Source organism: Pagrus pagrus (assembly GCF_965226575.1).
Source record: "Pagrus pagrus genome assembly, chromosome: 18".
Lineage (NCBI taxonomy): Eukaryota > Metazoa > Chordata > Actinopteri > Spariformes > Sparidae > Pagrus > Pagrus pagrus.
In genome coordinates, this window is record NC_140202.1 from 27,760,834 (window position 1) to 27,775,568 (window position 14,735).

At 43.1% G+C, this 14,735-nt stretch overlaps 1 protein-coding gene across 3 annotated transcripts in view; it reads left to right on the top strand.

The window, feature by feature from the left end:
- The window catches only part of akap6 (A kinase (PRKA) anchor protein 6), a 180,751-nt gene that overhangs the window by 121,224 nt on the left and 44,792 nt on the right, over positions 1-14,735 (top strand). For all 3 annotated transcript variants that reach the window (XM_084382151.1, XM_084382153.1, XM_084382152.1), the window contains exon 16: positions 10,779-10,925. In XM_084382151.1, the coding sequence (XP_084238277.1) occupies positions 10,779-10,925 (147 nt within the window). The remainder of the gene's footprint in view (positions 1-10,778; positions 10,926-14,735) is intronic.

Sequence of the window (14,735 nt, forward strand, 5' to 3'; positions counted from 1 at the left end):
CAGCCCTGCTCTATTCTTTGTTGATGCACTGATGGTATTAGAGGTGCAGAAATGTTCATGATCCTGAATTTATCAAGACAGCAGGATTGAAGTGTTCAATATATATTAACAGTAAATTAAAAATAGGGGGCAGATCCAAAAACTTCTCATCATAAAAAATTAAGAAATGGGGACATTAGAGAATAAACGGTGTCTCTGGTTGTCTCTAGAGTTGAGGTAAATAAAGACCAGTGAATTTACTCCATTTACACACACACACACACACACACACAACCACACAACCACACACACACAGCGGCGGAAGCCAACAACAGAGCCCGTGTTGTTGACCAACACCTGCCCACTTCAGTGAGACTGTAAGTCAGTGGTTAACACTCGCACACACACATACACACACACACACACACACACACCACTGAGATGATTAGCAAATTGACTCAACACGGAGAGAAGTGACCTTGATTAATGGAGGATCTCGCTGTCTTCCAGTTATTCGCCTTTATTTTTATCACGTTTCGATAAAAATAAACCTGCTGCCGAAACATATTTACAGAATGAAAACAGAGGAAAGAAAAATAAATACAATAAAGACACCAATGGTTTGAATAATAGTATAATTTAACTGTCACTTTATTGATAATGTCACTGACAACTGTTTGTCGGGTCTGCTCAGCGTGAATAAAACTAAAGGACAATGTTATATTAATGCCTGTACATACGCTCTCTCTCTCTCTCTCTCCCCCCCTCTGTCTCTCCCCCCCTCTGTCTCTCGCCCTCTCTCAGTATAAAGGCCGTCTTTGTTTAGATGCTGAATAGTCTGATCCATCCAGCTTCCTATGGGGTCACAAACTCACACAAACACATTTGTACTTCTCACGAGGACACTCACTTACATAATTTATTCCCTTGGCCCACAACCTTAAACTTATACTGGTGTCGACCTTATAACAGCCCTTTGAAGAAGTGAGCAGCCGAACAATACTTGATGTGAAGTTGATAAACGTGTGGCTGCAACCTGAAAATGAGACACACAGCAGAAGATATAAAATGTTGAAACAACAGCTTCGACATCTTTGACTTTTACACCTGATTTTTCAAGAACCACTTGATCCAAATAATGGAGCTGCTGATTCAGAACTATGAGATTAATGAGCTCAAATTATTGATTAAATATTATGGGTGGGGGTGGGGGGTGGGGGGGTAAAAATTGATCCTTGGCATGGACGATTCTGCATCGATTCAAAAATGTCTAAAATCGACTTTCTCCGCCTCCATCCTCATTTTTTTAAATTCTCATACAGGCAGGAGGCTGTGAGATGCTTTCAAAATAATGAATTTGTTAATTAATGCAGTTAATTTTCTGAAATAAAAAGGGCTGTGGACCATTTATCCTAATTGCCAGTTATCTTTCATCTTGTATTTCGGTGGAATAAGGACACCTGTAAATGGTTTCGCACGCGGGCAACCCAATCACCAGAATAAATGTTAGTTCAGTACTTTTCTGCAAAACCTCAGATAAGTTCAAACTGAATCTTTCTTTGTGTTGCTACTTTACGTTTGTTTGGGTTGAATTTTCTATTTCTCTGCGCTGTGCTTCTGCTCTGGTTAGGTTTATGCACAAAAACTACTTGATTAGGGTTAGGAAGACATCATGGTTTGGCCTAAAATACCTGTTTCGTTCATCACGATCACTGAAGTCAGAGTTCCCTTGAAAAAAAAGCCGGTTTTGGTCGCCACAAAAATGGCAGGAAATGTATCCAGGTGTCCAGTGGTGTGACTCGAACTGCAGTCGGCCAATTGGCAGCCTTGGCTTGTCATAATGCTCGAAGAGTCGCCGATCTGTTGAACTCCCAAATCACAGTCCATCTTCTCACAATCAGTCTTTGGCAGGTTAACAGTTTGCAGACAGCACAAATACAAACAGATTAAAGTTTCTGTGTAACTATCAAGGAATTCACATGTAGCTTCAGCTGAAAAATCCACCGCCGATGTGACATTATTTTCAACAGATAAAAACAGTGACGGCGTCGGCTGTAAAGAAGAAGCCTTCTAACGTCACCTGGATGTTTTCATCCCTGGTCTTTGCTGATAAAAACAAAAAGAAAACATTACCGTTGGCGTTCAACCAATCCAGATATTGTGCCAACCAGAACCTGACCCCAGTTCTGGTAGGATTATCTGGAATTCCTCTGCACTTTCTTCTTCTTCTGCTCGTATTGTTTCGTCTCGTACTGTCTTACCACGAGAGATTTCCCAGGGTTCTTAGTGGGTCAAAGATCACCTGGCATCGACCACTAACAGCATACCACAGTCTGTATGACCCAACCTCCTCGCTGGAGGAGCAACACTCTCCCTCTCTTTTTGTTTTGTGGACCAACAATATCAAGCTGAGACAAATAAAACTAATAACTCCGGGGGGAGAAAAAGTGTTTTTACCAGTAGTGATAATAATAATCGATTTTATTGACTTGTTTCAGCGGGTAAAATCAAAGTCAGTTGATTGTTTTCTTTAGAAGTTCCCATACTTTATATTCTGTTATTTTTTTGTAATGAAAATTAGAAACACATAATAATAAGCTGCCTAATAGAATAAAGCCCCGGCCGCCTCCCCTCAGAGGCTGCAGTGTTCATTATCCTCCTGAATATAAAAGTGTTGGACAGAACAAACAACACACTGATGGAGATGTAAAGTTTGAAGGAGGCTGAGGGGAAGATCAGTACATGAAGATTTGGGGGCGACTCCACTGGTTTCAAAAAGAAGTCTTATTGTATGTAAGCTTATGAGAAAACGACTCACTTGATGTAAGACCTCAGCAAACAGTTTCCTAAAACAGTTCATGGTCTTAATCTCCAGTTTCAAGTCCTCTTGAACACAGCATCATGTTGTTTTTGTAAATTATGGTCCCATTTAGAGTAAAATAGATGATGAAGCAAAGTGTGCAGTCAGATCCAGGCAGGATATCCTCCCCAGCTCCACCCTCTCGTCCAAATATGGTCACTTCTGGGTCCAAATAACCAAGATGGCGACATACGTAACGCCAAACTCGAGTCTCAAAACGATAGACCATAAAACAATGGGTGACGTCACCGCGGGTTTACCCAGAGAAAAGAACCAGAAACGATGGCTTAGATAATTTGCAGTTGAAACTGGAATGGCGCTCAGTAGAGTGCATACCTCCGCCAGGGCCAGACAGCCCCCAAGTTTTAAAAAAACCTCCAAGTTCTTTGTAAATCTGTGAAACCTCTTACAAACGATTGATATTGATTGAATTAACTCGTCTGAAAAGTTTTTTAACGTCATGTTAGATATAATTGCACCAGCAGTTACATCACTATCTTTCATTATCAAGCGGCTACTCAACAAAAATGATTTATATAAGCAACACATCAAAATTACTTTTTAGGTCAGTTTGAACTGAGACAAGACGAGCTGGAGACGCTGCCACAAAAAAAAAGTTATAAGTGTGTATTATCAGGTAAACAGGCTAAACTCCTGAACACACACACCAATAATGTAAAAATTTTCATTTTTTGATATATTCGTATGAATAAAGCATTTTCAGATGAATCAGGAAATCCATAAACAGCCGAGGGGATTGTTTATTGGTTTTTCCTCTTTGCTTTTTTAATGGACAGTTATTAGTATGTGCATTCATTCAACTGTCTGTTTTCTCCTCTCTGTTCTCGCTCCCCTCTTTTCTCTGTATCTCAGCGGACTGGTAGAAATTTCACCCTTCTTGCTTTGTACTAATGACCTCCCAGCTACACACACACACACACACACACACACACACACACACACACGTGACTCGCTGCGAGGCTGAATGGCGAGCCGTCTTTACCGGCCAGTCAAACGGGCTCATTCATCTGGTTTCCATGGCGACAATTAAAACATGTTGCCGGGGTCTTTTGTTGTCGCCTCGTTTGGAAAGAGAGAAAGTCTCATTGCTGTTGGGGTTTTTTTTTTTTTTTTTTTTGCATCTTTTTAGGGTTTTAATTTGGTGAAAGAGAAACTTCCAGAAACTCTCAGAGACACAGAGGGCAGAGTTTAGCTTGAGTTAAAGTTTTACACCATCGTGAAGGAACAAATGCTCACAATTATATTAAACATTTGAGGGAATTTAAACCAAGAAACAATAAATATTATTAAATGTGTTTATTATCCATAATTCAATTCTGTTTTCTCTGTGAATGTGTCTAAATGAAAAGTCTTACACTTAGATTATCCTGAATATTTCTCTAAAACAACTGAACATTTCCCAAACATCGTCTTATAACTTTGAAGGAGATTGGAAAGTTACGTCTAATAGCTATAATTTGTATTTAAAAAAAAGAAATCTAGAAATAGAAACATAAACACGGCGTCGACTCGAATGTCTCTGACAAACAAACTGAGGAAAAAATATACGGTTGTAATTACTGCAATTATTGTAAAAAAAAAAAAATGGAGGCGGTTTGGAGAGAGAGGGTGAGGTCACTTAAAGGTGTTTATGTGGCTGTGCTTTCCCACCACACACACACACACACACACACACACACACACACACACACACACACACACACACACACAGGTTGAAGTGTCTGGCAGTATAAATGGGGTGTCAGAGAGCCACTTCCTGCTCTTTCATAGCCGCTGGAACATCCATCTCAGCCGGAGACACTGAGTCACACACACACACACACACACACACACACACACACACACACACACACAATTGTAAGCAAGCATACAGTGTTTTTTTCTTTGTGTATCTCCTGCACACACACACACTTTGTTTAGGAAGAAAACGAGCTCGGAGCAGAGACAGGATGGACAATGAGGAGGAAACAAATGAAAGAGTGTTTTATTGTTAATATGAGTTATGAGTGAGTGGTTCTGGTCCGCGTACCGGTATCACAGTACAGTTGGGTTAGTAACAGAAGTACTTGTAGTATCAGGACGGTAGCATGATGACACAGACGTCGCATTTTCTGTATTACTGCTAGAAATTAATTTATGGACTGACTTCCTGGCTTATAACGACATCCCAGAACAGACAGGACGCAGCAAATGACCTCAGCTCAGTTAGCTGTGCAGCTAGTGGTCCAGACTGGGCGCTCAGGGACCAGACGAGTGTCGCCAGTATAAATCATATCAAGTGCGTTTCTGCAAAACCACAAATAAGTTAAAACCGGATGTTTCTTTAGGTTGAATTTTCTATTTCTCTCTCGTCACAACACTCAGAAAAACATCTGAAAATCTGCTTAAAACACTCGTTATGGTCGCCACGATCACAGACAGACGCGGTCGACTGCCCGTGACACGTAGCCGGTTCTGGTCGCCACAGAAACATTTGGAAATGTCTGCAGGTCTGCGTAAAAAACACCCGGGTTTGACGCAACAAAATCGGACGAAAATTTCCGCAGTTGCCGTCGGTGGTTCGGCAGCCTTGTTGGTTTTCCTCCGCTGTGACGGCAAGAACATCTTCATGTTGAGGACAGAAACACTCATCGACTTTTCTCATCATTTCCTGGCGTTTTAATGACCGATCTAATCGATTAATGGTGAAAATAATTGATAAATAATTAACCATGAATATGATTGTTGGTCGCAGCCCTATAATATACTGTCGTCCTGTAGTTAATGTATAAATACGTGAACAGAGATAACTCAAGTAATTGGCGTGTAATGCGATCCAGGGTTTTTTCAGAAACAGAATGCTAATATTTACAATCGGAGGTCAGTGTGACGAGGAGGACGAGATAAAGGAGGATTTTAAACGTCGTCTGAGGTGGAAGGATGGAAACGCAGCGGAGAGAGGACACTCAGAGGAGACGAGAGGAGGTGACGAGGAGGAGGATGAAGACGCGTCCTTATCGCTTCCCCCCCGAACTTTAGCTGCCGCGACGACAGAATCGCTCCGTTACGCAGCCTCCGACAAACTAATAAGATGAATCTGCGAGAAGAGGAAGAAAAAAAACTAATGTTCAAAATGCATTAAATGTTTTTCATGTATGACTGCATTTTTGCTGACATTTCAGCTCCGTGCTCATTAATATGGAGACCAAATTAAACTTATGATTGCTTGTTGATTTTCTCCTCTCTCCCTCTCTCCCCCCTCTCTCGCTCCCTCTCCTCTGTTTTGTCAAGCGTTTATCCTCCAGTTTCTGTTTATGGAAAGCTCTTTAACACATATGTGATGAAATATATAACATAAAAACATAAAAACACGTCTTTGTGCAGAGTTAACGATCATATTTTAGATTTTTCTTCTTTTTTGATGCATCTTTTAAGACCAGATACGTGTTTTTTTAAATTATTACCGTGTTCGTCTTGTGAAATTACAAATAATTAGAAATATTTTTTACTTTTTTGTGGAATATATCTAATAATTTATCTGCCATTGCACCATTCCACCAATTTTATGTCTAAATATTGAGAAAAAGGTGAAGTTACAGCTGTGAATAACTATTATTTACATCACTGATTGCTCCACCATTGTTTTCTTAATCAATTAATTAATCTTTCAGTCCATAAAATGTTGGAAAATGAATTGAAAAATACTCCTAAAGACCAACTTATTTAAACTGTATGTTTAAGGTTGAATAAATATATTCTTAATCCTCATAATCTGCATCTTTGTACCTACAGACACATTATGTCGGTCAGTATATGTTCTGTACATTACATATAACAAACACAAATCACCTGTACGTGTTCGAGCTTCCTGATCTCAAACCACTGAGGAATGAAGTGAAGCAAACAGCTCTGGTGAAACTGGATATCGAACATATGGGACCGAAGCAGCAACTAATTAGTTTAAATTAGTCACAATTGATGTTTTATGGTTTTGGTCCAGACGCCGAGCTGATGCTCCGATCAACAGAAACTTTTAATGGCTTGGATACCAGAAAGAGTCGGCAGATTAACAGATTTCCAAGAAAAACCGGGAGAGAGGAGGCAGAAGGTCGAGGTCAGAGCAGAGTCCTGGAAAACAAAACTGAAGAACAGGAGGAGGATTATCTCTGTTAAATTAAGGTTTAAGAAGAAGAAGTGGAGGTGTGATTTAAGATACCTGATCCCTTCGTCTGTCTGTCGATGGGCTCAACATGTTAGTGTGGACAGAAAGCAGCTTTTTAAAACAAGGGTTTAATGTTGGAGACAGTCTGGATCTGTGTGGAGGTGAAGTCTTCTCCGACCGTCTCTGTGATTTAAAACTTTAAAACTTTAATGAGCACACGTCACCTTCACACGTTAACAGCTTTTTCATCTTCAGGATAAATGTTTGAATAAGCGACCTACAACGCTCTCGAGCCAAGCAGCAGCCCAGTCGCCACAATTTATATATCCGCAAACCACGGATACGTTCAGATTTGTACCAATGCAAATCGAGCGATGGTAGTGAAGCCACAGACCACCGTTCAAGACAGTGTTTCAACATGTGTAAGTGTGAAACCACTGGACGTTTTCTAGTCGTGTTTGTGGCGACAGAAACGGGCTTTTCACGCCAAAACATGATCTTTTTCTCACCATGATCAGGTGGTTTTTCAGCCTAAACTTAACCGAACCAAACACAATGTTGTCACGAGATAAAACTAAAAAGATTGAACCTCAAGAAACCCAAAGTTGAAACATTAAAAGACTTCATCAACATCAGCCAACATTAATCCAGCGATCGGATGGCAACAAACACTGTTTTTATTTTACTTTTCCAAAAGTTACACCAAGAAATGTCAACTAACAAATAAAAACGACGGTGTTGAAGTTGTTGCATCATCATCACTGTGTGTTTAATGCTGAATATTTTCATGTTGATACTTTTCGTGCTGATCCCTCGTTTACATCGACATGGACCATTTAAAATAAACATCGTCTTGTCGTCGCTCTTGTAAATCTGTAATCTTCAGAGTAAACGTCAAACAAGCAGGGGAATCCCATTTCACTGTATCCTCCCCTAATGAGCACTAACCCTCCCGGCACACTGCTGTGTCACTTTTCAGTCTCTTTTGCAGCAAATCTCTCAAAAGTTTCATCTTTTCATCCCTCGCGATCCCTCAGAGGTTCGAGAGACGACTCACAGGCTCCCGTCAGAAGAACTTTGCTCGGCCTCCCGCTGTGTTCACTGCGTCCTCACCTTTATGGTTTGCTTTCATATCGTCAGACACAAAGAGGCAGAGCGTCTCTCGTCTGTCTCACGACGCCTGAAGCTTCGCGGACACGTTTGCGTTGAGTTATATCTCGTAGAGAAGAAGCCTGATGCAGCGATCTGCTTTCAGTTTAAAGGTCTTTAAGCGGTAAAGTGGAAACAATCCCGTCAGTACAGGTGTGACTTCCTGTCACCGGGTCGTCGCTCGCTCACATCGCTGGATATTCACATGAAGCTGAATCTTTCTCAGCTCTCACGTGTCACTCTGCTCGCTGACGTTTGAGACTTTGAGTGTTGGTGGGCGGCGCTCGCATGTTCACGATGCGTGGCGTCCCGTCTCGTCTGCGGTGTTTGTGTGGACGTGGCGGCGGCGTCCTCTCTCCTTCGCTCTGTTTATTTACTGTATCTTCTCTTTCCTTTCTCCCTCACTCGCTCTTTGTCTTTCCTCTCCTCCCTCTCCGTCTCTCCGTCCTCAGGCCTGTGTATCTCAGTCCATCCTTGCATGGAGATTGACTTGAGGCATGAATACATCACAACTAGCCATCCATGCATCCACCCTCCTCCTCCACCAGCACCACCCCTCTCCTCACACCATCACTCCCAGCCTCCCCCTGCTCCCCCTCCACCGTCCCATTTCTCCAGGATCCCTCTCTCAGCACTTATCTCAAAGTTCGGATCTCATGCATTTTAATCGGCGTGTCTATCTTCCTCTCGCCCTCCTCTCTCTCCCTCTTTTCTTTGACTTTGGATCAGTGGCATCCTTCAAACAAACAACAACAACAACAAAACAACCCCCCCCTCCCCCGCTCCTCCCCACCACTTCCCTTTCCCCCCCTTTTTTAAATCAATATTTGCCATCAGCGGATAAATCGTATAATTTCCTGACTGTTAGACGAGTGCGACGCCGACATATTTACCTTCAACTCGTCTCTCTTTTTTTTGCTGTCGATCCCTCGTTCTCGCGGCGTGGCTATTAGCTAAGTGAAGGGGATGGATGGCCGTGAAGCGCCGAGCGATAGCATCTCCATCAGAATCGGCGACGTTGAAAAATGGCCGCCGCCTCTCTGATGACAGCGCAGCAAAAACACACACACGCGCACACACACACACACACACACGCATGCATACGTCCTCTCACACACACAGAGTCAGAGAAGAGACATTTAAATATTCAAATGGGGCCGGGCGGTAATGATAAACGACAAGGGAAAAGTAGAATCAAGTAGCTATCGATGCAGAAAATGAAAAGAGGAGAAAGAGAAAAGACAGGAGGAGGAGGAGGAGGAGGAGGAGGAGGAGGGAAATTAAGCAAAAAAAAAAAGATGGAGGCATCGAAGGAGAGTTACGCTAACAAGCAAAAAAAAGAGGGAAGAAAGAGGAGATAGATGGAGAGTGATGGCGAGAAAGATGGATGAATTACGCGAACGCAAGAGGAGGGTTACAGTAAAGAAAATAAAGATGGAGAAGTGTTGAGGAGGAGGACGGAGGGAGACAAGGACAAAAAGGAGAAGGAGCAACAAAAGATGAAGTGACGGGGGAAGTGGAGGGATGGAGGAGGAGAAAGAAAGATTGAAGACAAACAGAATCGAGAGAAATTAAGAAACAGGGACAGATTTCATGAGAAACAGCGACGAATAAGAAGAAGAGGGAAAGAAATCAAGTGAAAATGATGACGAGAGCAGCGCCGGAGGACTGAAAACAAGTTAAAGAAACAGTTTGGATGTTTATTTCTGAAGGTCAAATCTCTCTCTCACAGTCTCAGTGTGTTCAGGACAAAATGATCTTTTTATTAAATAAAGCAGAAGGTTGAACACTGAAGCAGGATGTTTCTATGAGGATGCATCCGTTGATTCACACCGATGAACTGTCAGAAAACACACGTGTCACGAACAGAAAACTGTCGTGCCGCCGCCTCGCTCCCCGACCACGACGCTCAAACACGAGCATGAATCAGAAGTGCAGAAAATCTTCAGCAACACTTGGTGCTACAAAATGAAGCATTTCTTTAAAATCTTTTCCAAAATCTTTTCTGCCGTCAAGCGTTTGATTCCCGCTCGTCTGTGGAGCTGCAGAGCTGCAGAGCTGCGGCACTTTCTACCTTTAAAGTGGTCAAAGCAGGCGAGGCTGCGAGTGAAAAACTCCTACGACTGCCTCAACGTTTCATCACGAGATGAGCTGCAAACAACAACAGTGAAGAGAGATCTGCTCCTTTTAGAGAGAGCGGTTAAAGGAGTACTCCGCTGAAAAAAAAGCCTTTTCTTTTGAGTATCAAACACTCAGCACCTGTAGGCCTGCGACGCCGCCTCCTCCTGTGGAGGACGGCAGCTGCAGCTCGACGGATTCATCGCAGTCTCCAGTTGGAGACTCGGAGTCGTAGTGAACATCGGATCAAAACATGAACACACAGAAAGTCAGACAGCTGAAGTAAAGAACGTCTGTCGTGAAAATTTGAGATGTAGCGAAGATATTCAGGATCACATGTTTCTGACGCTGCTGACGTTTGTCTAGATTGGCCTTTACAGATGGTTCGTTCAGGGACAGTGGAGGCATTGACCTGCCTGTTTCATTAAAGGCTGTTGTATCGCTGTACGCTGAGGTTTTGTGTGTCCGTCTGTGTGCTGACTGTCCGTCTGTCCTGCTGTCTGTCTCCAGAGCAGCCACGCCGAGCTGATGATGATGGAGAGCAAGAAGACCGGCCTGCTGGGCCGAGCCGAGTCTCTGAAGAGGAGCGCCACCGAGCTGCCCGGCGACTTCCACCCCAAAATACACAACCTGACGCACACGTGGAGACAGCTGGAGGTAACACACACACACACACACACACACACACACACACACACACACACACACACACACACACACACACAAGCACGCACACACACGCAGAGAGACAGACACACACAAGCAAGTAGAGGCTGCAGTTTCAGAAATGCCAAACACAGAAACAGTATCTGGAGGATCACACTAATATTTCTGTTGAGACAAGTGTGTGTGTGTGTGTGTGTGTGTGTGTGTGTGTGTGTGTGTGTGTCTAATTTTAGGCTAATCAGCACTGATCTAATCTCAAACATGAAGATGATAATTAATGTCGTCTCAATTAAGGAGCCCTGCTGCCACCGTGGCCTTTTAGCTGTCTGAAGGAACGAACTGAGACAGATAGATAGATAGATAGATAGATAGATAGATATGAAATATTCTGTTCTCGACACATCTGGTCTGTTTTTAAAATAAGAACTGAGGAGCCTGCATTAACAGACTAACACCTCATTCATCACGTCTTCGTGTCATGAAACCAAAGATCAGTCGGTGATCACACAGAAAGTTTTCCTCACAGACGAAACTCATCAGGAAACAGCAGCGTCTGCTCAGGACGGCGCTCGACGTCGCATGATGACAAACACACAGACACACACAGCTGTTTGAATCTGCACTGCAGAGTAACGACTGAAGATCTGTGACGTCACCGATCCGTCCGTGGAAACACAAACGCCCCGAGTTGCATCTGTCAAACAGCAGCTGAGCGACCAGATAAATGAGCGTTTTTCATTGATCATATGAAACTTTTGGGACTTTAACTTCTCGTCTCTCCTGACCCTTCAAAAACAACACAACAAACACATGCAGGTTTCCTTTGAGCCTTTTTCTTCAGCAACAAAACATTTTGACAAAGTAAAAGAATTCAGACAACCAAAAACAATTTAACAAAATTTTACCAGGTTTCCTTTCACTCCAGCTGACCTTTAGCCCGGACGCTGAAGAATGTCTCGGTGCGTGCAGCGTCTTTTAGGTTCTATTATTGGATGTTTCTTGGTGAAATGCACCCTGGGAGTCGTAGTTGACTTCTCCTGGTTTATACCTTCGATTATTTAAAACCATATTTTTGTAGCGTAGTCATCGTTTGTGGTGATGAACTCTCAGCCTCATCTCTTACATTCTGGATTGCATTCAGAGGCTGTAGAGATCGCCGGCGTGCCTTGCTGACGGGCACGTCGGCGGCAGTTGTTCGCCTTCACCCGGGCGTGGTGATTAATTCCAGGTCTGCGGAGGAAGCTGACAGCTGGCGGCGGCTCGTCAGGAGGCTCAAATGTGACGATGTGACTTTGTTCCTCGGAACGAAACAAAAAAAAAACGTCTCCTGTCGACCGAGCGGCGGCGCGGCGACGCACTCAGCTCCCTCACACACACACACACACACACAGAGCGAGGACGCCATCTGTGTGTGTGTCGTCTCCTTGTAGTGATTACCGCCTCACACACACACACGTTGAAAGTTATTGGAAGTGTGCATGTGTGTGCATTAACATATGTATCAACGTCTCAGGAACAGATTCCATTTTAGAAATTAAACAACAGCAACAGATGACTCGCGCTCGCTCTCTCGCTCGCTCGCTCGCTCTCTGTGTTTCCGCCACAGTAACCAGACTGTGATTAAACTTCTATTACTGACAAAGAGACATTTGGACTCACAATGCCGTCTCACACACACACACACACACACACACACACACACACACGTATCAAAGTTTGTGTGTGTGTGTGTGTGTCATCCGGGGGGAACAAGAGGGATTCTGGGTAGTGATAGAAACGAGGCGACGCCACTGAAGCAGACACTTTAAATCTCTCTCTCTCTTTTCTCCTTCATCCTCCATGTCTCTCATGTCGACAAAAGTATGTGGACACTCACTTCGCCTCCCCTTGTGTACAGTTTACGGTGAAAAACGGTCAATCCGCATCGTTCTAGCTGTTTATCAAAGGTCTGTTTGTGTCACTTTACCCGCCATCGCCTCCCTCCCTCCCTCACCCTTCCTTCCCCTCCTCCCCCCCTCCCAACATGGCGTCTGAGTAGCATATTAACGGGCCTATCAGTGCTGGCGTCGGCATCTGCTGCTCTGACACAAATTGGGAATTAACTGGAATTGATGTCCTGCGCCTCGCCTCTGAACTGTCCTGGCCTTATGAAGAATTTATGACTCACACACACACACACACACACACACACACACGAGCCGAACGACGAACAAAATAAAGAGGTTGTAAATTAGCTTTCATCTTTTTCCGTTGTGGATTTTGGCAGCAGCTCGTCGTTTCTTCGCATTTGTTCAAGGTCAAACTGTGTGTGGGAGGACGGAGGCAGAGTAAAATCTGCAGATGGTAGATTTTCCCTCTGAAGCCACAACACAACCTGGAAAAGACCCCAAATATTTTAAATTTAAATGATAAATCACAGATTGCAAACACTACAGAGAGTAACGTAGAAAAAAACGAGCACAGAGGTGCTTCGCTTTGTTGGTAAATGAACACTTGAAATGATCTTTTCATCTGCGTATTCATCGTTTTCCCATCAACTCTCTAAAACGCGGGAGTCACGACCCGATCACCACTTCAACCTGCGGGGAAACGAGGAGGAGGACGAGGACGAGGTGGAGGAGGAGGGAAAACAAATTCTGTTTAATTGAGTCCCTACAAACAACACACCATCTCTCCCTTTGTTTCATTTGCTCTCCTCCTCTCTTTATCTCTCTTATTTGCTAATTTTCTTTTTCATTTTCAGCCTCTCCCTCCAGATCTTTTTCATTTGCTTCTTCCATTCCCACATTTTTCTCTCTTACCTTCCTCACTGTCTCTCATCCCTCTTCTGTCCTCACTTCTAATCTCTCGGTCACATTTCCTCTTCTCCCTCCATTCAACCTTTTCTTCCTCATCCTTTGTTTTCTTCGCCAGTTATTTTCCCCTCTGTCTCTTTTTCGTTTGTCTTCTTAGAGTCTCAGTGCTGTTAAACACAATCTGAGGCCTCGCAGTGAGAATGAATCTGCGTTATTACTCAAAGCTAAGTTGTAGATCTGAAATTCAAACCAAAAGGATCTGCAGCAACGATATTATCTCAATATCTATATCATTTCAGCAATCCACAGACGTGATTTTGCACGACAGCAGTTATAGTTACTGCATCGTCTTCTTCCAGTCCAGTCTCCAGGATTTAATGTCAGCAGTTAACGTTTCTGCAAACCACAGTAACGTCCAAGGTCCACATGTATACCAAACGTAGCACATCACGTGCACTTTATATGATTATTAGCAAACTTTTACATCAGGAACAACCGCAGTTCAAGTCTGTGGGGACATTTCGGACCTTCTGTTAGTGGAAACCAAAACCGGCTCTTTTTACAGGAAGTTTGAGCATCTCCAGGCATTTTCTTGTGGGAAGTCGGACCATCTCCGTTGCGATCGTGGTGACCGAAACAGCTATTTTAACCCTATCCAAGTGTTTTATGTGTCTAAACCTCACCAGAGTATAAGCACAGCGCTGTGCCGAGAGATAAACAGAAAATTAAACCTAAACAAACGTAAAGTTGCGACATAAAGAAACATTAATCTTGAACTCATCTGTGGTTTTGCAGAAACGTCTATCATCCAGCGTGAAATTATAATGTGTATTATTAACATGATATAAATTAAAACATTTTAAATATCACTGTTATCATCAATAACTTACTTTTAGCTGGCATTAAATGAAAGTTTTGTTCTTTATATGTTTCTTCCTCATTTTATGAATAAACGAACTGTGAGGTTTCGACCGTTTTCTCATTTTTAAATACGTTTTTTTCAGTT